Genomic DNA, 22,635 nt, shown 5'->3' with positions numbered 1-22,635 from the left:
AGCGACATGGAAGGAGGTGGGAGGAATGGAATGCTGCTATAATGCAGGCAGCTACCAGCCTAAAACACTCACACACACAGTGAAAGGGGATAACTCAAAAAGATAATCCATCTCAATCACAGATTAAGAAACCAAAGTGGAACAATACAGTACTTGGTCACTGTTTTAAGGGACTCTGCAAATGAAACTGCTTTAGCCCATAGTATAAGTATACTTAAGTATACACCAGGTCGAATGCCAACGCTCAACCTAAAAATAGGCATGATGGTGAACTATGAATAATTAAATTGACTTTTTCTTCTTCTCCTGGTTAGGACAGAGGGCTTGAAGAAAAGAAAAAAAGTCAAAGTGATCATAAAGTAAATAATCTGATTCCACGGAAAGGCCTGACCCATTTTGTTACTGCAGTCAGAATCCATAAAGTAGTCTGGAGAGAAGGAGAGAAGTATATCAACTTTACTCGGCCAGTGTACAGTTCAGGGACTGAAGAGTAGTTCTCCATATCACTAAACTAGCAATGTTGGTCATTCCTTGCAATTACTGACCATTTTTTTTTACTTGATTGAATGAAACTGCATTTAGAGCGTTCTCCATAAAATATGAGAATAAGTGAAATTCAAAGTTTTTTCTCATTTTTTTTTTTATAAAAGCATATTCGTCACGTCTGCCAACACCGTGCATAGCAGTGTTTGTTTTGCTATTTTTCATAACAGAACTAGAGTAAAACGCCATAAAAAGCGGTTAACACTGGACTTGAATTTGCCAACATGAGTTCATTAATGGTACCCATTTTCTATTTCACACTGCTTGGGTCTGAACTTCCATAATATCCAATATTGATGTTTTGCATGTCTGAAAACAGTAAGGCTAATTTTGGCAATGTGAAAAAATATTTTCAAACCTTGTATGACATATGCCACAAAGAAAAGACAAACGAGTTCATTACATCAATACAAAAACTGAAAAGGTTAGGTCATGGTACATGAAAACAGCATGGCAGTAAAGGGATCAAGTATCGTAGCATGAAAATTCACTACCTTACCTGCATTTGCCGAAGCGGTCCAGCTAACTGCTCAGTTAATTTTGGCATTTCACTCGACTGCAATAAAGTATGGCGAAAAATGTCACAATATTATAAGACTTTAAAAAAACATCAAAGTGGATTTGGTCTTATATTTTTCTGTTGGTCGTTATTGAAAAAAATGACCCACTAATTAAGCAATGTTTCTAACATACTTAATTATAAAATGGAAATAAACTTTACCATGCACAACTAAGAGTACAGTTTAAACTAAAGTCTTTCTTTAACAGGATAAAAACAATTATATTTTTTTCCTTTTGCCATCTCATGGTGCTTTTACCAAACAAACAGCAGCAGCAGCTCATTTTATGAAAATGGATGAGGTGAAGATATGGTGGATGAAATTTCAAATCTAAATTCCGTATGGTGACACAGGTAAGAAGTCTGAAAATACACAGTCAATATGCCAGTAGCAAGAGAAGCTTGAGTTTAGTCAGGAGAGATGCTGGACTTTTTCTCAGGCATTACTTGGGCACTTGACCCACAGTAACATCTAAAAGGTTGTGTGAAGAGTTTTACTTTCGAGAGTTTTTTTATTTAACAATTGAAGGCTTGAATGGGCTATGGTATATCAAGAAAGCACTCAGAAAACTGGACAGTCTTGCACACAGTGTACGACATGACAATTATCAGCAATTAACATGCACATTACCGTTCCACATCACACATTTTTCATCAACACCTACTTCATGCAGCTAAGGAGAGGCAAATCTCTGGCACTAAGAATAAGGAAAATGTTACTTACCCTGTAAGCAACTGTTTGTAGCATGTACATCTGCAGATTCACATGTTGTGCATATTCCCGCCATCTAGTTTTGGGCCCAGATGTGTGCAAGCTGTATTTCTTCAAAGAAGTCTGAGTCGCAAGGCAGAGTCACTTTTTGTCTTGATGGTAATGCACAAGGTCATAGACTCATTTGTTAGACTGTTTTTCTGCATGTCAGGTGAGGATGCCATGTAAAGCGAAGCGATGTATCAATAGATGTCCATGCTTAAGAGGGAGAAGAAATAGTAAAGGAGACTACAACTTCCACAGGCATCCAGGGTGGAGGGTGGGTGTAAGGAAATGCCTCCTTGGCATGGTTACCCCCTGACTTTTTGCCTTTGCCAAGTTATGATTTGTAAGTGTGCTGGGCCTGCTAACCAGGCCCCAGCACCAGTGTTCTTTCCCTAACCTGTACCTTTGTCTCCACAATTGGCACACCCTGACATCCAGGTAAGTCCCTTGTAACTGGTACCCCTGGTACCAAGGGCCCTGATGGCAGGGAAGGTCTCTAAGGGCGCAGCATGTCTTATGCCACCCTGGGGACCCCTCACTCAGCACATACACACTGCTTGCCAGCTTGTGTGTGTTGGTGGGGAGAAAAGGACTAAGTCGACATGGCACTCCCCTCAGAGTGCCATGCCAACCTCACACTGCCTGTGACATAGATGTCACCCCTCTAGCAGGCCTTACAGCCCGAAGGCAGGGTGCGCTATACCCCAGGTGAGGGCATAGGTGCATGAGCACTATGCCCCTACAGTGTCTAAGCAAAACATTAGACATAGTAAGTGCAGGGTAGCCATAAGAGTATATGGTCTGGGATTTTGTCAAACACTAACTCCACAGTTCCATAATGGCTGCACTGAAATCTAGGAAGTTTGGTAGCAAACTTCTCAGCACAATAAATGCACACTGGTGCCAGTGTACATTGTATTGTAAAATACACCCAGAGGGCATCTTAGAGATGCCCCCTGAAAACATACCTGACTTCCAGTGTGGGCTGACTAGTTTTAGCAGCCTGCCACACACCAGACATGTTGCTGGCCATATGGGGAGAGTGCCTTTGTCACTCTGTGGCCAGGAACAAAGCCCGTACTGGGTGGAGGTGCTTTTCACCTCCCCCTGCAGGAACTGTAACACCTGGCGGTGAGCCTCAAAGGCTCACCCCCTTTGTTACAGTGCCACAGGGCATCCCAGCCAGTGGAGATGCCCGCCCCCTCCGGCCACGGCCCCACTTTTGGCAGCAAGGCCGGAGGAGATAATGAGAAAAACAAGGAGGAGTCACTGGCCAGTCAGGACAACCCCTAAGGTGTCCTGAGCTGAGGTGACTAACTTTTAGAAATCCTCCATCTTGCAGATGGAGGATTCCCCCAATAGGATCAGGGATGTGCCCCCCTCCCCTCAGGGAGGAGGTACAAAGAGGGTGTAGCCAACCTCAGGGCTAGTAGCCATTGGCTACTAACCTCCCAGACCTAAACACCCCCCCTAAATTGAGTATTTAGGGGCCCCAAGAACCTAGGAAGATAGATTCCTGCAACCTGAAGACGAAGGACTGCTGACCTGAAGCCCTGCAGAGAAGACGGCAACACCAACTGCTTTGGCCCCAGCCCTACTGGCCTGTCTCCCCACTTCGAGAAAAACTGTAACAGCGACGCATCCCCCAAGGTCCAGCGACCTCTGAAGCCTCAGAGGCCTACCCTGCATCTAAAAGGACCAAGAACTCCTGAGGACAGCGGCCCTGTTCCACAAAGACTGAAACTTGCAACAAAGAAACAACTTTTAAAGGATTACACGTTTCCCGCCGGAAGCGTGAGACTTTCCACTCTGCACCCGACACCCCCCGCTCGACCTGTGGAGAAACAACACTACAGGAAGGACTCCCCGGCGACTGCGAGCCCGTAAGCAGCCAGAGTTGACCCCCTGAGCCCCCACAGCGATGCCTGCAGAGGGAATCCAGAGGCTCACCCTGACTGCGACTGCCTGCTTCGAAGAACCCGACACCGGGTAAAGACACTGCACCCGCAGCCCCCAGGACCTGAAGGATCCAACCTCCAGTGCAGGACCGACCCCCAGGTGGCCCTCTCCCTTACCCAGGTTGCAAAGTTGCAGTCTTTGGGGAACAGAGCCGCTGTCCTCGGGAGTTCTTGGTCCTTCTAGATGCAGGGCAGTCCTCTGAGGCTTCAGAGGTCGCTGGTCTCTGTGGAAAGCGTCGCTGGAGCAGTGTCTTTAGAAGTGGGGAGACAGGCCGGTAGAGCTGGGGCCAAAGCAGTTGGTGTCTCCGTCTTCTCTGCAGGGGCTTTCAGCTCAGCAGTCCTCTTCTTCACAACACCTTAGGGGTTGTCCTGACTGGCCAGTGACTCCTCCTTGTTTTTCTCATTATCTCCTCGGACTGTAAGGAAATGCCTCCTTGGCATGGTTACCCCCTGACTTTTTGCCTTTGCTGATGCTAAGTTTTGATTTGAAAGTGTGCTGAGGCCTGCTAGCCAGGCCCCAGCACCAGTGTTCTTTCCCTAACCTGTACTTTTGTTTCCTCAATTGGCACACCCTGGCATCCAGGTAAGTCCCTTGTAACTAGTACCTCTGGTACCAATGGCCCTGATGCCAGGGAAGGTCTCTAAGGGCTGCAGCATGTCTTATGTCACCCTGGAGACCCCTCACTCAGCACATGCACAATGCTTCACAGCTAGTGTGTACTGGTGGGGAGAAAATGACTAAGTCGACATGGCACCCCCCTCAGAGTGCCATGGCAACCTCACACTGCCTGTGGCATAATCAAGTCACCCCTCTAGCAGGCCTTACAGCCCTAAGGCAGGGTGCACTATACCACAGATGAGGGCATATGTGCATGAGCACTATGCCCCTACAGTGTCTAAGCAAAACCCTAGACCAGTGGTTCCCAACCTTTTGATTTCTGTGGACCCCCACTTTAACATTAATGGAACACAGGGTCCCCCACTGAATAATCATGGCAATCCGGGGACCCCCGTCTGAGTCATTACTGGAAGCTGGGGACCAAATTTGTCAATATTTTTCAATTTTCTAGGCTCTCGCGGACCCCCTGAGAAGGCTTCGCGGACCCCCAGGGGTCCCTGGACCACAGGTTGGGAACCACTGCCCTAGATATTGTAAGTGCAGGGTAGCCATAAGAGTATATGGTCTGGGAGTTTGTCAAACACGAACTCCACAGTTCCATAATGGCTAGACTGAAAACTGGGAAGTTTGGTATCAAACTTCTCAGCACAATAAATGCACACTGATGCCAGTGTGCAATTTATTGTAACATACACCCAGAGGGCATCTTAGAGATGCCCCCTGAAACCATACCTGACTACCAGTGTGGGCTGACTAGTTTTAGCAGCCTGCCACACACCAGACATGTTGCTGGCCATATGGGGAGAGTTCCTTTGTCACTCTGTGGCCAGGAACAAAGCCCGTACTGGGTGGAGGTGCTTCTCCCTCCTTACTGCCCCCATCTGCTCCATGAGGGGCCAGAAAGACTGCTGATTTTTTTGGGGGGGAGGACGAGTGGGCTCATTACAGTGCCCATTCAGGGTAGCCCCCACCCCTACATTTACATTACAAATTAAACACTGGCTCCTAGTGGGCTTTCTGCAGTGGGGTGGCACCTTGGGGGCTGTTGCCCCCATCTGCCACCCCCTCCCCGGGTGGTGGGGGGTAATAGAAAAACTGAATTCCCTAAAATAAGTTGGGGGGAGTAAAAGCCCTTGCCCAAGAGGCCTCTCCCCCCTCCCCCCTCCCTGGTGACTCGTGGGGGATCCCTGCTTGGGGATCACCCTCCTGTGGTGATCCCGAAGCAGGGAGCAGTCCTATTAGAAAGCGGCGATTCTCCCCTTTTCAATGATACCTCTCCCATCTGCCTCGGTGCTCGGGTTGAGATAGCCTCATGAGCACAGAGGCAGAAAAAGTGAGATGAGCTGATCTGCTCATTTCACTTTTGGTTTCAATGAGACGACGTTAACGTGCCGTCCGTGCTGATCGTCACTTCACTGAAACAAAAGAAACAGCTTCAGGAGATGGGGAAGCTTTTACTCATCTCCCGAGGCAGTTTCTTTCTGAAGGGAATCCCTCTTGTACCCGCACCAGAGGGTTTTCCTGTGCCATGGTCGTGGACTGCTGGGAGTCGCCACATGCACACAAGCACAGTGGCGTCAGATAACTCCCACCCAGATAACTCCCAGCCGTCTGATGCACACAAGGGGTCAAAGTAATTTAAGATACAAATTAATTGTTAGACCTGGCAGCTTTTTGGCACGTCTCCCCTGTCTTTTTGCCTTCTGACCTCCTGGTTTTATGGTGTACAGAACTCTGTTTTTGCTGGTTTATTGTCTCTGCGCACTTTACCACTGCTAATCAGTGCTGAAGTGCAAGTGCTCCTTATTGAAATTGTACTGTTGATTAGTTTATCCAGGATTGGCATATTGGACTAAGTAAGTCCCTAGTACAGTGACCTGGAGGTGCCCAGGGCCTGTAAATCAAATGCTACTAGTGGGCATGCATCACTGGTTGTGCCACCCACATTAGTAGCCCTGTAACCATGGCTCAGATCTGCCACTGCAGTGTGTGTGTGCAGTTTTAAACTGCCAATTCAACTTGGCAAGTGTACCCACTTGCCAGGCCTAAACCTTCCCTTTTACTACATGTCAGGCACCCCTACGGTAGGCCCTAGGTAGCCTCAGGGGCAGGGTGCAGGGTATGTTTAAGGTAGGACATATACTAGGGTGTTTTATATGTCCTAACAATGAAATACTGCCAAATTCAGTTTTCACTGTGCAAGGGCTATCTCTCTCATAGGTTAACATGGGGGCTGCCTTTAAATAACTTACGTTTGTTTACCTTAGAGAGCACATAGAGATTTGGAGTTTGGGGTCTTTGAACTCACAATTCAAAAATACATCTTTTAGTGAAGTTGGTTTTTAGATTGTTAGCTTAAAAATGCCACTTTTTGAAAGTAGGTATTTTCTTGCTTCAACAATTCTGTGACTGCCTGTTTGTGGATTCCCTGTCTAGGTCAGTTTGCCAGTTGGGCTGTTTGCACCTCTCCTGTAGATTCCCTTTGAGAGCAGATACGGTGGAGTTTAGGTTCTCTAAGCAGATTCCCTTTGAGAGCAGATACTGTGGAGTTTAGGTTCTCTAAGCTCACAATTTAAAAATACATTTTTCATTTTAGTTGGTTTTTAAATTGTTTGAAAATGCCACTTTTAGAAAGTAGGCATTTTCTTGGTTAAACCATTCTGTGACTCTGCCCGTTTGTGGATTGTCTGTCTGGGTCAGTTTAACAGTTGGGCTGTTATGCACCTCTCTCTAGACACTAACACAAAAGGGGGCGTGGTGTAGCCTGCATATCCTGATGAGCCGCCTGAGCTAGAGGGGAGGGAGTAGTGGTCCTTCACACCTGAAAGGACTGTGCCTGCTCTCACACAATGCAGTCTCCAATGCCCTGGTGTGTGATTGTGGCCTGGCCTGGCCAAGGCAGGATCTTGTCAACAGCAGAGACTTTGCTTTGAAGTTTGCCAACTTCAAAGGCTGAACAGGGTATAAGAAGATGACCCAAAACCCCAGACTTTTTGAATCTTTCTGAAATCAAGAGGAACCTTCAAACTGAAGTCTTTCGTATTCCTGAGACTTCAAACAGGAGGAAAGATCTACACCAAGCCCTTGGAGAACTCTTTCAAGCAAGATACACAGCGAAGCTCACCCTTTGCTCTCTTTTCAGGCAGAAGCAGCAACTGCAGGCCAACCCAGCAAAGCACACACAGCAAAGGGGCAGTACTCCTCCTCAAGCTCTTCTCCTTGGCAGAGGTTCCTCTAGATCCGTAAAGATTCTAAAAGTCTGGGGTTTTGGGTCTACTACTTAGACATCTTTCTGCCTTTGAAGTTACCCAACTTCAAAGGAAAGTCTCTGCTGTTGACAAGATCCTGCCTTGCCCAGGCCAGGCCACAGTCACACACCAGGGTGTTGGTGACTGCAGTTTGAGGGCAGGCACAGTCCTTTCAGGTGTAAGTGACCACTCCTCCCTCCATTCTAGTTCAGATGGCTTACCATGACATGCAGGCTACCCCCAGCTCCCTTTGTGTCACTGTCTACAGGAGAGGTCTAAACAGCCCAACTGGCAAACTGACCCAGACAAGGAATTTACAAACAGGCAGTCACAGAATTGTTGAAGCAAGCAAATATCTACTTTCTAAAAGTGGCATTTTCAAACTAACAATCTAAAAACCAACTTCACTAAAAGATGTATTTTTGAATTGTGAGTTCAGAGACCCCAAACTCCAAATCTCTATGTGCTCTCTAAGGGACACAAAACTTACGTTATTTAAAGGCAGCCCCGTGTTAACCTATGAGAGAGTTAGGCCTTGCAACAGTGACAACTGAATGTGGAAGTATTTCACTGCTATGCCATGTAAAACACACCAGTACATGTCCTAACTTCTAAATACACTGCATCCTGCCCATGGGGCTACCTAGGGCCTACCTTAAGGGTCCTTTACATGTAGTAAAATGGAAGATTTGGGCCTGGAAAGTGGATACACTAACCAGGTCGAATTGGCAGTTTAAAACTGCACACACACACTGCAGTGCCAGGTCAGACATGTTCACAGGGCTACTCGTGGGTGGCACAATCATTGCTGCAGGCCCACTAGTATCATTTGATTTACAGGCCCCGGGGACCTCTGGTGCACTTTACTAAGGACTTACCAGTAAATCAAACAAGCCAATCGTGGATAAACCAATCACCAAAACAATTTACATACAGAGCACTTTAGCACTGATCAGAAGTGGTAAGGTGTGCAGTGACAAACCATCAAAAACAAAATCAGGAAAAATAGGAGGAAGAAGGCAAAAGGTTTGGGGATAACCCTGCAAAAAAGGCCATTTCATTTCAAACAGTGGTACACAGCGCCAGGGAGATGGTATTGCTGGAACAATTTCCAGATCCAGTGATCCTGAGAAGAAGGTTCACTAAGTAAGCATCCATCACATTACAAACACAAAAAGCTGTACAACAGACATTCAGAGGTCTAATTAGTAGACAAACCAAGTGCATTATAATTAAAATACATTCTGGAAAGACTCACATTTTCCTGGAACACAAAGCAGCACAGCAAGGCAGTTGATTGTTCAGCAGTCAAGTCATTAAATAGCCCATTAAATGTCATTTCTGTGAGAAGAAGTTCATCAGCACTGTAGTGGAAGGAAAAAAGTCAAATCAATAAACTAAATCAACTTCTGATTATTTTACAGAGCAGTGTGAAAATTTCAATTTTTTCCCATTTTGAAACATTTTATTTAACTCCTAAATTAAAAGAAAACACAGACTCTCAATTGCACTTTTAATGTGGCATTTAGGAGTCTCTCAATGGGTTATCCAAGTGAAATATGAACATACATACAAATAGTTAAAATGAACAAGAGTTACTGGTCTCCATTGCAAGATTCTGTCTCTTGGCTTTTTGTACTGAAAAATAGATACTGCTCAACACCATTAAAAAACATAGCAAGACTTCGGGTCAGAATTATGTATCCTGTTTCTGTACGCCTGCACCTTGAGCCCTACACACCATGATGTAACAGAGGTTTAACCCACGCCTCTGTTATGGTATCTAGCCTTCTACTCAACTCTCATTTTGAGGGAAACATTCCTTTGCTTAGAAATCTCATCAAGACCCCTCTTGGGGCAATACCAGATACACGGACACAGCAGGTGAACGCCAAAGTGGATTTAGGGACTGTTCTTCAGTCTTCTCCTCACTGCCAAGCCCCTCTTAGAATGTTGCCAGGTCCTCATTTTTGCAACTGTACATCTGCTATAATGGATCATGGGCAGATGCAAATCAGATTCCATCATATGCACAAGAAACCCCTTCATTCGAAGAGGACAAGGTTCAAAAGGAGTTAAGAGTTCCTACAGTCAAAAACATTTAACGTTACAGAAGCTGACAAATTTGCAGTACTGGTAGCATAAATGGCAGAGTAGCATCTACCTATGGCTTGTCCAACAGCCAATATATCGCTGATGGTTGGCAATGGCCTAGTCAAATAGTGCTCTCGTAAAGGAAGAATGCAAGTACTGAACCTTCGGAGGTTTGTTTTCAAAGTTTATAATATGAAGTTTCTTTCAACTATCCATTACAAGGCACATTTATTAGGTGTCGGGCCTTGTCCCAAAGTGCTGGAGCAGCCAATACTTACTAGGCTTGGAGCAAATGAACACAATTTGATTACTACTGCTAGCGGAGGGACTTTTAATGTTAGAGTATTGCTTTTACATGCCAAAGACTCCTATCTATATTTTACTCATGTGGTAGTAAGGTAAGCAGCCCGGCCTTAATCTAGGTATATATCTGTTAAGAGATGATAAATTATGAGACAATCAAATAACACTCATGGTTAACTATCAAAGCTACAGTTTGTAAACATAGGATGTCTTTTACAACTACTAACAAAACAGTAAAACAACTGTAATTGTATTTATACAGCACTTACTACCCCTGACGAGGCATCAAAGTGCTTTTCTGTGAATAGCACGCTATTCCGGAACCCAAAAGGATAAGTGATGGACTAGTATAGGGAAATATGAGTACAGTATTAGTATAGGGCGGTATGAGTTAATTTGAGCAGAGGACATGTAAGTGTTAGTTGATTTGAATAATATAATGGAGGGATATAGGAGAGAAGACTCCAACAGTGTTAATTGGGAGATTATTGTAGTAAGATGAAGTTTGGGATGAGTAAAGGAGATGTGGAGGATGTAATAGTCTGGTCTGTAGAAAGGTATTAAGGAGATCATAGAAGTTTGGGATGAAGAGATAAATGAAGGAGAATTTAGTCCGGTTGTTTGGGAGTTCATAGTCATAAACTGAGGTTTGAGGTAAGGCAGGAGGGAAGAGTCTGGAAAGGGTTATTTTGGAGATCATAGCAGTAGAATGGGTTTGGGATGAGTCAGAGTGGGGATAGAGGATAGACTGATATAGGTATAGGTTGATGGTCAGTCGGAGTAAAGCTTACCAGAGTAAAATGTTTTTCTTTCTCTAGTACAGAAGGATTAGAGGAGTAAATATATACATACATAACAATCAAGGGAATAAATGTGTGAGGAATATAATATATTGAGATTTAAAGCTGTATTGTATAAGGACGCTTTCAAGAGTTACAGTATTTAAAGTTTATTTATTTGTTTACTTTTATAACAGTATTTTATCATTTTGTGATAGTTAAAATAAAAACAGAGACTCATAAGCATCTAATCAAGCAACCTATATCGAAACTATGCAATGACCTATGAGCATGTCAAGTGTGGACCAATACACACACAAACATATATATATAAACACATATATATATAGAGAGAGATATATATATATACACACACATCAAAACATACACATATCCATAAGATATATGGAAAATGGCACTTACCTACATATGTACAAGTGTTGTTTAACTTAAACAACTACAGGCTTCCGGGGAGGTGGGAGGGTGCATGTGAATCTTCAGCGGAATATGCCACGAACAGATGTACACTGGGTAAGTGACATTTTCCGTTCGATGGCATGTGTAGCTGCAGATACACATGCTATGCATAGACTACAAAGCAGTTAGTCCTCCCATAACAGCGGTGGTTAGCCTGTAGGATATGAAGTTGTTTGAAATAATTTTCTTAGTACAGCTTGAGCTACTATGGCTTGCTGCGCTGCTAAAACATCTACACAATAGTGTTTAGTAAATGTATGTGGTGTTGACCAAGTAGCTGCCTTACATATTTCAGCCATCGGTATGTTTCCTAAGAAGGCCATTGTAGCCTTCCTTCCTTGTGGAATGTGCTTTAGGAGCAACTAAGAGTTGTCTTATCTTTAAGGTAACATGTTTGGATGCATCTTACTATCCATCTTGCTAAACCTTGTTTTGAAATGGGGTTACCAGTATGAGATTTTTGAAAAGCTACAAATAGCGGTTTAGTTTTCCTGAATGGTTTTGTTCTATCTATGTAGTACGTCTATCTATGTAGACTTATTGTCTAATGTATGTAGAGCTCTTTCTGCCACAGACGCTGGCTGTGGGAAGAAGACTGATATGAAAAGGTGATACAACTTAAGGGAGAAATTTAGGGTTAGTTAGTAGTACGACTTTATGCTTGGACTTGTATGAACGGTTCCCCAATAGTGAAAGCTTGAATTTCACCAACTCTTCGCAATGAGTTAACTGCGACTAGTAAGGCAACCTTCCATGTTAAGAATTGTATTTGACATGACTGCTTAGGTTCAAATGGTGGGCCCATACATCGCATAAGCACTATGTTTAAATTCCACAAAGGAACTGGAAGTGTTCCGAGTGGAATTAGGTGTTTTAAGCCTTCAATGAAGGCTTTGATAACAGGTACTCTAAATAAAGAGCTGTGCTGTATATTTTGCAAATATGCGAAAATTGCAGTGAGATGTATTTTTTGGAAGAGAATGCTAAATTTGATTTTTGTTAATGAAGAAAATAGCATACAATATCTTGTATTGATGCTGAAAGAGGGGTAATTTCTTTAGATTGACAGTAATATACAAATCTTTTCTATTTGTTCGCATAGCACTGTCTAGTAGTTGGTTTTCTTGCTTGCTTAATTACTTCCATACATTTTGTTGGTAGTTGTAAATACCCAAATTCAATGACCTCAGGAGCCAAATCGTCTGATTGAGTGTGTTAGGATTTGGGTGCCTGATCTGCCCTTTGTTTTCTGTTAACAGGTCTGGTCTGTTTGGGAGTTTGGGGTGTGGTACTGCTGACAGGTCTAATAGTGTTGTGTACCACGGCTGACGTGCCCATGTTGGCACTATGAGTATCAGATTGAGTGTGTATTGACGCAATTTGATGACTAGAAATGGAATGAGTGGGAGAGGGGGAAAAGCGTAAGCAAATATCCCTGACCAATTGATTCATAGCGCATTGCCCTTGGATAGGGGATGTGGGTATCTGGATGCGAAGTTTTGGCATTTTGCGTTTTCGCTGGTGGCGAACAGATCTATGTCTGGTGTTCCCCATTGTTGAAAGTATTTTTGAAGTACTTGAGGGTGAATCTCCCACTCGTGTGTCTGTTGATGATTTCTGCTGAGAAGATCTGCTAATTGGTTGTGTATCCCTGGAATTATTATGCTACCAGGTGAATTTGGTTGTGTATTGCCCATTTCCAAATTTTTTGAGTTAGGAGGGAGAGTTGGGACAAATGTGTCCCTCCCTGTTTGTTTAGGTAATACATGGTGGTCATGTTGTCTGTTTTGATCAGGACATTCTTGTGAATGAGGAGAGGCTGAAAAGCTTTGAGTGCTAGGAAGACAGCTAACAACTAAGTGATTTATGTGTAGCTGTTTGTGTTGGGCATCTCATTGTCCTTGAATGTTGTGATTGTTGAGGTGAGCTCCCCAGCCAATCATTGATGCATCTGTTGTAATTATGGTCTGAATCACAGGGTCTTGAAATGGCCACCCTTTGTTTAGATTTGTGGAATTCCACAGCTGAAGGGACATGTATGTTTGGCGGTCTATCGACGCATAGGGTGAGGTAGGAGTGGTAGAATGAGGATACGAACGATGTCCATGCAATAAAATAGATATGTATGTACATAGTTTGTGTTAAAGGAATGTTTATTTACAAATATATACAATTTTAATTAAAATTGAACGGCTACAGGCTCCCAGGGAGGTCACATGTGAATCTGCAGCGCAACATGCCACGAACAGATGTACACTGGGTAAGTGACATTTTCCGTTCGATGGCATGTGTAGCTGCAGATACACATGCTGTGGATAGACTACAAAGCAGTAATCCTCCCCAAAGCGGTGGTCAGCCTGTAGAAGTTGAAGTCGTTTGAAATAATGTTCTTAGTACAGTCTGTCCTACTGTGGCTTGTTGTGTTGCTAACACATCTACACAGTAATGTTTGGTAAGCGTATGAGGTGTAGACCAAGTGGCTGCCTTACAAATCTCTGTCATAGGTATGTAATCTAGAAAGGCCATTGTTGCTCCTTTCTTTCTAGTGGAGTGAGCCTTTGGTGTAACAGGTAACTTTAGCTTTAAGGTAACAGGTTTGTATGCATTTGACTATCCATCTGGCAATGCCCTGTTTGGATATAGGGTTACCAGCGTGGGGCTTTTGGAAAGCAACAAACAATTGTTTAGTTTTCCAAAAAGATTTTGTCCTGTCTATGTAATACATTAGTGCGCTCTTTATGTCTAATGTATGCAGTGCTCTTTCTGCTACAGAGTCTGGTTGTGGAAAGAAGACTGGGAGTTCTACAGTTTGGTTTAGATGAAACGGTGAGATAACTTTTGGCAGAATTTTTGATTTGTGCGTAGAACCACTTTATGTTTGTGTACTTGTATAAAGGGTTCTTCGATAGTGAACGTCTGTATTTCGCTAACTCTCCGTAGTGAAGTGATGGCTATTAGAAATGCTACTTTCGAAGTCAAGAATTGGATTTGGCAAGAATGCATGGGTTCAAAAGGTGGGCCCATGAGTCGTGTAAGGACAATATTAAGATTCCACGAGGGTACTGGTGGGGTTCTTGGAGGTATAATCCTTTTTAGTCCTTCCATAAAGGCTTTAATAACTCGGATTCTAAAAAGTGACTTTGAATGTTTGATCTGCAGGTAAGCAGAGATTGCAGTGAGATGAATTTTAATAGAAGAAAAAGCGAGATTTGCTTTTTGTAGGTGTAGTAAGTAACTTACAATGTTTTGTATGGAAGCATCTAACGGCGTGATTTGGTTTGCTTGGCAGTAGAAAAAAAACCTTTTCCCTTTATTAGCATAACAATGCCTTGTTGTCGGTTTTCTTGCTTGTTTAATGACTTCCATACACTCATTTGAAAGGTTTAGGTAGCCAAATTCTAAGACTTCAGGAGCCAGATTGCTAGGTTGAGCGATGCTGGATTGGGGTGTCTGATCTGTTGCTTGTGTTGTGTTAACAGGTCTGATCTGTTTGGGAGTTTGATGTGGGGTACTACTGAGAAGTCCAACAGTGTGGTGTACCACGGTTGGCGAGCCCACGTTGGTGTTATGAGAATTAGTTTGAGTTTGTTTTGACTCAGTTTGTTGCCTAAAAAAGGAATGAGTGGGAGAGGGGGAAAAGCGTAAGCAAATATCCCTGACCAATTGATCCATAGAGCATTGCCCTTGGACTGATGGTGTGGGTACCTGGATGCGAAGTTTAGGCATTTCGCGTTTTGTTGCAAACAGATCTATGTCTGGTGTCCCCCAGCAGTAGAAGTAATGCTGTAGAATCTGGGGGTGTATTTCCCACTCGTGAGTTTGCTGGTGATCCGGACAGATTGTCGACTATCTGATTGTGAATGCCTGGTATATATTGCGCTATCAGACGAATGTTGTTGTAAATTGCCCAATGCCAAATCTTTTGTGCTAGGAGGCATAGTTGTAACGAGTGTCCCCCCCCCCCCCCCGTTTGTTTAGAAAGTACATTGTTGTCATATTGTCTGTTTTGACAAGAATGTGTTTGTGGACTAGAAGGGGTTGAACATTTTTTAGTGTTAGGGAGACTGCTAGTAGTTCTAAGTGATTTATGTGTAGTTGTTTTTGTTGATTGTCCCATTGACCTTGTACATTGTGATTGTTCACCCAATCATGGAAGCGTCTGTTGTAATAATGGCGTGAGGCACTGGGTCTTGAAATAGCCGCCCTTTGTTTAAATTTAAAGGGTTCCACCATAGAAGCGTAGAGTGTGTTTGGCGGTCTATCAACACTAGATCCTGAAGTTGACCCTGTGCCTGCGTCCATTGTTTTGCTAGGCACTGTTGTAAGGGTCGCATGTGTAGCCGTGCGTTTGGGACAATTGTGATGCATGAGGACATCATGCCTAGTAGTTTCATGACAAACCTGACTGTGTACTGGTGGTTTGGTTGTATGCTTGAAACTATAGTTTGAAATGACTGAACTCTTTGTGGGCTTGGAGTGGCAATTGCTCTTTGAGTGTGGCTCCCAAGTATTGTTGTGTTTGGGATGTTTGCAAGTGAGATTTTTGGTAATTTATAGAAAACCCTAGTTTGTGTAGGGTATCTATTACATATTGCGTGTGACTTTGACACCGGATGTTGAGTGCTGGCTTTTATTAGCCAATCGTCGAGATATGGGAATACGTGCATGTGACGTCTCCTTATATGAGCTGCTACTATCGCGAAACATTTTGTAAATACTATGGGCACTGTTGTTATCCCGAAGGGCAATACTTTGAATTGGTAATGTTTGCCCTGTATGACAAATCTGAGGTATTTCCTGTGAGATGGATGGATGGGTATGTGGAAATACGCATCTTTTAAATCCAGTGTTGCCATGTATTCTCCCTGTTTTAGCAAGGGAACTACATCTTGTAGTGGGACCATGTGTAAATGTTCTGATTTGATTAAAAGGTTTATTGTCCTGAGATCTAAAATTGGTCTTAGTGTTTTGTCTTTTTTGGGAATAAGGAAATATAGGGAGTAAACCCCTGTTCCTTTTTGATGGTGAGGTACTAGTTCTATGGCATGTTTTGTTAATAGTGCTTGCACCTCTATTTGTAGCAGGTCCAGATGTTGTGCCGACAGTTTGTGCGTTCTTGGGGGGAACATCTGGAGGGAAATGTGTGAACTCTATGCAGTAACCATGTTGGAGGATTCATAGAACCCATGTGTCCGTGGTTATGTCTGACCAATGTTTGTGTTATTTTGTTAATCTTCCCCCTACCGCTGATGTGTTTTGGGGAAGTGTGACATTGAACTCACTGTTTGTTACCGGGGGTCTGCTTGGTAGGCTGAGATTTTCTCCTTGCTCTTGGGAATTGTCCCCTGAATGAACCACGAAACCCCCCCCTCTGGTATTGACTGGTAGGTGGGTTTTGTTTGGGAGGTGGATGCCTCTGAGGGTTGCTGTCTAAACCCTCCCCTAAATTGTGGCTTCCTAAATGTCCCCCTATACTGGGAAGAGTAGAGCGTGCCCATGGCTTTGGTCGTGTGTGTCCTTTTTCATTTTTTCCATGGCGGTGTCACCTCCGGCCCAAATAGTTGCTGCTGGTTGAATGGCATGTTTAACACCGCTTGCTGTATTTCAGGTTTGAAACCTGAACTTCGTAGCCATGCATATCTCCTGATGGTGACTGCTGTGTTTACAGTTCTTGCTGCGGTATCAGCAGAGTCCAGTGCTGAACGGATCTGGTTGTTGGAGATGGCTTGTCCTTCCTCAACCACCTGTTGAGCCCGTTTTTGATATTCCTTTGGTAGATGCTGAATGATATCATGCATTTCATCCCAATGAGCTCGGTCGTAACGGGCGAGAAGGGCCTGAGAATTGGCGATACGCCCTTGGTTGGCAGCTTGCGATGCCACTCTTCCCTGCTGCGTCAAATTTGCGGCTTTCTTTATCACGAGGTGGTGCATCTCCTGATGATTGCGAGTTTGCCCGCTTTCTTGCGGCTCCCACTACTACAGAGTCCGGAGGGAGCTGCTGTGTTATGAACACAGGGTCTGATGGGGGTGGTTTATATTTTTTCTCCACCCACGGTGTGATGGCCCTTCCCTTGACCTGCTCTTGAAAGACTTGTTGTGCATGCTTAAGCATGCCTGGTAGCATAGGCAGGCTTTGATATGACGCATGCGTGGACGACAGGGTATTGAAAAGAAAATCATCCTCCAATGGTTTTGAGTGCATAGTGACATTATGGAATGTTGCAGCCCTGGCTAATACTTGTGTATAGGAGGTTGTAGGAAGTTGGCTCTGTATGTGCTATTTCAAAGTAAGGAATAGCATGCACAGAGTCCAAGGGTTCCCCTTAGAGGTAAAATAGTGGTAAAAATAGATAATACTAATGCTCTATTTTGTGGTAGTGTGGTCGAGCAGTAGGCTTATCCAAGGAGTAGTGTTAAGCATTTGTTGTACATACACATAGACAATAAATGAGGTACACACACTCAGAGACAAATCCAGCCAATAGGTTTTTATATAGAAAAATATCTTTTCTTAGTTTATTTTAAGAACCACAGGTTCAAATTCTACATGTAATATCTCATTCGAAAGGTATTGCAGGTAAGTACTTTAGGAACTTCAAATCATCAAAATTGCATGTATACTTTTCAAGTTATTGACAAATAGCTGTTTTAAAAGTGGACACTTAGTGCAATTTTCACAGTTCCTAGGGGAGGTAAGTATTTGTTAGGTTAACCAGGTAAGTAAGACACTTACAGGGCTTAGTTCTTGGTCCAAGGTAGCCCACCGTTGGGGGTTCAGAGCAACCCCAAAGTCACCACACCAGCAGCTCAGGGCCGGTCAGGTGCAGAGTTCAAAGTGGTGCCCAAAACGCATAGGCTAGAATGGAGAGAAGGGGGTGCCCCGGTTCCGGTCTGCTTGCAGGTAAGTACCCGCGTCTTCGGAGGGCAGACCAGGGGGGTTTTGTAGGGCACCGGGGGGGACACAAGTCCACACAGAAATTTCACCCTCAGCAGCGCGGGGGCGGCCGGGTGCAGTGTAGGAACAGGCGTCGGGTTCGCAATGTTAGTCTATGAGAGATCTCGGGATCTCTTCAGCGCTGCAGGCAGGCAAGGGGGGGATTCCTCGGGGAAACCTCCACTTGGGCACGGGAGAGGGACTCCTGGGGGTCACTTCTCCAGTGAAAGTCCGGTCCTTCAGGTCCTGGGGGCTGCGGGTGCAGGGTCTCTCCCAGGCGTCGGGACTTTAGGTTCAAAGAGTCGCGGTCAGGGGAAGCCTCGGGATTCCCTCTGCAGGCGGCGCTGTGGGGGCTCAGGGGGGACAGGTTTTGGTACTCACAGTATCAGAGTCGTCCTGGGGTCCCTCCTGAGGTGTCGGATCTCCACCAGCCGAGTCGGGGTCGCCGGGTGCAGTGTTGCAAGTCTCACGCTTCTTGCGGGGAGCTTGCAGGGTTCTTTAAAGCTGCTGGAAACAAAGTTGCAGCTTTCCTTGGAGCAGGTCCGCTGTCCTCGGGAGTTTCTTGTCTTTTCGAAGCAGGGGCAGTCCTCAGAGGATGTCGAGGTCGCTGGACCCTTTGGAAGGCGTCGCTGGAGCAGGATCTTTGGAAGGCAGGAGACAGGCCGGTGAGTTTCTGGAGCCAAGGCAGTTGTCGTCTTCTGGTCTTCCTCTGCAGGGGTTTTCAGCTAGGCAGTCCTTCTTCTTGTAGTTGCAGGAATCTGATTTTCTAGGGTTCAGGGTAGCCCTTAAATACTAAATTTAAGGGCGTGTTTAGGTCTGGGGGGTTAGTAGCCAATGGCTACTAGCCCTGAGGGTGGGTACACCCTCTTTGTGCCTCCTCCCAAGGGGAGGGGGTCACAATCCTAACCCTATTGGGGGAATCCTCCATCTGCAAGATGGAGGATTTCTAAAAGTTAGAGTCACTTCAGCTCAGGACACCTTAGGGGCTGTCCTGACTGGCCAGTGACTCCTCCTTGTTGCTTTCTTTGTTCCCTCCAGCCTTGCCGCCAAAAGTGGGGGCCGTGGCCGGAGGGGGCGGGCAACTCCACTAAGCTGGAGTGCCCTGCTGGGCTGTGACAAAGGGGTGAGCCTTTGAGGCTCACCGCCAGGTGTCACAGCTCCTGCCTGGGGGAGGTGTTAGCATCTCCACCCAGTGCAGGCTTTGTTACTGGCCTCAGAGTGACAAAGGCACTCTCCCCATGGGGCCAGCAACATGTCTCTAGTGTGGCAGGCTGCTGGAACCAGTCAGCCTACACAGCTAGTTGGTTAAGTTTCAGGGGGCACCTCTAAGGGGCCCTCTGTGGTGTATTTTACACTAAAATGTACACTGGCATCAGTGTGCATTTATTGTGCTGAGAAGTTTGATACCAAACTTCCCAGTTTTCAGTGTAGCCATTATGGTGCTGTGGAGTTCGTGTAAAACAGACTCCCAGACCATATACTCTTATGGCTACCCTGCACTTACAATGTCTAAGGTTTTGTTTAGACACTGTAGGGGCACAGTGCTCATGCACTGGTACCCTCACCTATGGTATAGTGCACCCTGCCTTAGGGCTGTAAGGCCTGCTAGAGGGGTGTCTTACCTATACTGCATAGGCAGTGAGAGGCTGGCATGGCACCCTGAGGGGAGTGCCATGTCGACTTACTCATTTTGTTCTCACTAGCACACACAGGCTTGTAAGCAGTGTGTCTGTGCTGAGTGAGGGGTCTCTAGGGTGGCATAAGACATGCTGCAGCCCTTAGAGACCTTCCTTGGCATCAGGGCCCTTGGTACTAGAAGTACCAGTTACAAGGGACTTATCTGAATGCCAGGGTGTGCCAATTGTGGATACAATGGTACATTTTAGGTGAAGGAACACTGGTGCTGGGGCCTGGTTAGCAGGGTCCCAGCACACTTCTCAGTCAAGTCAGCATCAGTATCAGGCAAAAAGTGGGGGGGTAACTGCAACAGGGAGCCATTTCTTTACAGAGGTGCTATCCTCTGGAGGAGATGGCTTTGAGAGGTAGCACTCAGGACTGTTGTATGAAACCGGTGGGTCATAGAGGTCCCAGGGATCTGCATCATCCTGTGTTTGCACAGTATGTTTGTGTGACTGTGCAGTTGGGGTGCCAAATGATGACCTTGTCCTTCGTGGCGAATGTGGTGGCGATATTTCTGGTGAGAAATGTGGAGTTGGTGACCTTTCTCTAGCCACCTTTGCTCTTGGCTGATCAGTTTCAGTCTCTGTGTGGAAAGCCAATTTCCTTTTATATTTGAGAGGAGGGATGTTTGAATTTTTCCAGTATCCTTCTGGATCTGTAATCTTGGTTGACTTTGACCAAACTTCTCCACATCCAACTCCTGCTCAAGCCTGTGCCTCTCTACGTTGTTTGGAGAGCCCATGCTCCTCTGTATAAGAAGTTTTTTTCGGCTCCAAAGCTGGCTTCCTCAGCACCGAAATACCCATGGTCATTGTTGGTCTCAGCTCCGAAAGGCTCTTTCGAAGCTTATTGGTTTCGACCAGTCAATGTCGACTTTTTTTGATGCCGGTTTCTCGACTCGAGTCGGAAGACTTCGGCATGATCTTGACCTTTTTCGGTGCCGAAGATGTTACTTGGTCACCGCTTTTCTTGTAGGTCGAGCCATAGCCTTCAGGCAGTGGCATCCCCGAGGCCTTCTGTTTTTTCGACTGACTTTGGGATTGGGTCGGGGCAGGCGTACTCACTTTTTGGCCCGCAGTCGGTCTCCGTCGGAGTCGTCTGATTCCGATCCCTGGATAGAGATAGCCATCTCTTCGTCGAGGTGTTGTGTCGATTTCGATGCCATCTGTAAGCGCCTTGCCCGCCGATCTCTCAAGGTCTTTTTTCGACCGAAAAGCCTTGCAGGCCTCACAGGTATCCTCCCTGTGGCTCCGGTGACAGACACAGATTACAGACCCGATGCTGGTCTTTATAAGGATACTTGCAGTGGCACATGGGACAGAAACGGAAGGGGGTCCAGTCCATGAGGCTTCGACGACGGGTGTGGTCGGGTCGACCAGGCCTCGGTTGGGTGCGGAAGCCCCGAAGGGCCACCGAAGCGGTTGTCTCGTCGGTGCCGATGTATCTATAGGAAACTGGTCCCGAACGCAACAATACCGACAAATTTTCAATGATTTTTAAACTTTCCCGATTCGAATCACCAAGCGGAGAGGAACACGTCCGAACCAGATGGCGGAAAGAAAACAATGTAAGATGGAGTCGATGCCCATGCGCAATGGAGGCGCAAAGGAGGAGTCACTCGGTCCCGTGACTCGAAAAGACTTCTTCGAAGAAAAACAACTTATAACACTCCGAGCCCAACACTAGATGGCAGGAACAGTGCATAGCATGACAATTTCTGCAGCTACACATGCCATCGAACATATATATGGAAAATGTCACTTACCCAGTGTACATCTGTTCTTGGCATGGGACGCTGCAGATTCACATGCTGTGCATTATCCTGCCATCTAGTGTTGGCCTCGGAGTGTTAGAAGTTGTTTTTCTTCGAAGAAGTCTTTTGAGTCACGAGACCAAGGGAGTCCTCCCTTTCAGCTCCATTGCACATGGGCGTCGACTCCATCTTAGATTGTTTTCCCCTCAGAGGGTGAGGTAGGAGTTGTGAGTATACTAGATGTGCCCATGCAATGGAGTAGGTATGTATGTACTTCATGTGTATCAAAAGAATAAATATTTACTAATTTACAATTTTCATTCAACTAATAATGGCTACAGGCTACCGGCGAGGTGGGAGGGCGCATGTGAATCTGCAGCGTCTCATGCCACGAACAGATGTACACTGGGTAAGTGACATTCTCCGTTTGGTGGCATGTGTAGCTGCAGATACACATGCTGTGCATAGACTAATAAGCAGTAATCTCCCCCAAAAGCGGTGGTTTAGCCTGTAGGAGTTGAAGTTGTCTGAAATAATGTTCTTAATACAGCCTGTCCTACTGTGGCTTGTTGCGTTGCTAACACATGTACACAGTAATGCTTAGTGAATGTATGAGGCGTAGACCAGATGGCTGCCTTACAAATTTCTGTCATAGGTATATTCCCAGGAAAAGCCATGGTGGAGCCTTTCTTCCTAGTGGAATGTGCTCTTAGTGCAATAGGTAAATCTCTTTTTGCTTTAATATAGCAAGTTTGAATACATTTAACTATCCATCTGGCGATGCCTTGTTTGGATATAGGATTACCTGCATGAGGTTTTTGGAAGGCTACAAACAATTGTTTTGTTTTACAAAATTGTTTTGTTCTGTCAATTTAATACATTAGTGCTCTTTTTATGTCTAATGTATGTAAGGCTCTTTCGGCTACTGA

General features: G+C 45.2%; 1 protein-coding gene across 2 annotated transcripts in view; it reads right to left on the bottom strand.

The window, feature by feature from the left end:
- MTREX (Mtr4 exosome RNA helicase) overlaps positions 1-22,635 on the bottom strand; it is a 629,876-nt gene that overhangs the window by 54,525 nt on the left and 552,716 nt on the right. For both annotated transcript variants that reach the window (XM_069222101.1, XM_069222093.1), the window contains 2 exons: positions 8,943-9,048; positions 1,043-1,099 (listed from right to left, as the gene is read on the bottom strand). In XM_069222101.1, the coding sequence (XP_069078202.1) occupies positions 1,043-1,099; positions 8,943-9,048 (163 nt within the window). The remainder of the gene's footprint in view (positions 1-1,042; positions 1,100-8,942; positions 9,049-22,635) is intronic.

Source organism: Pleurodeles waltl, chromosome 1_1 (assembly GCF_031143425.1).
Source record: "Pleurodeles waltl isolate 20211129_DDA chromosome 1_1, aPleWal1.hap1.20221129, whole genome shotgun sequence".
NCBI classification, from domain to species: domain Eukaryota; kingdom Metazoa; phylum Chordata; class Amphibia; order Caudata; family Salamandridae; genus Pleurodeles; species Pleurodeles waltl.
This window is presented reverse-complemented; position numbering and strand designations above follow the sequence as displayed.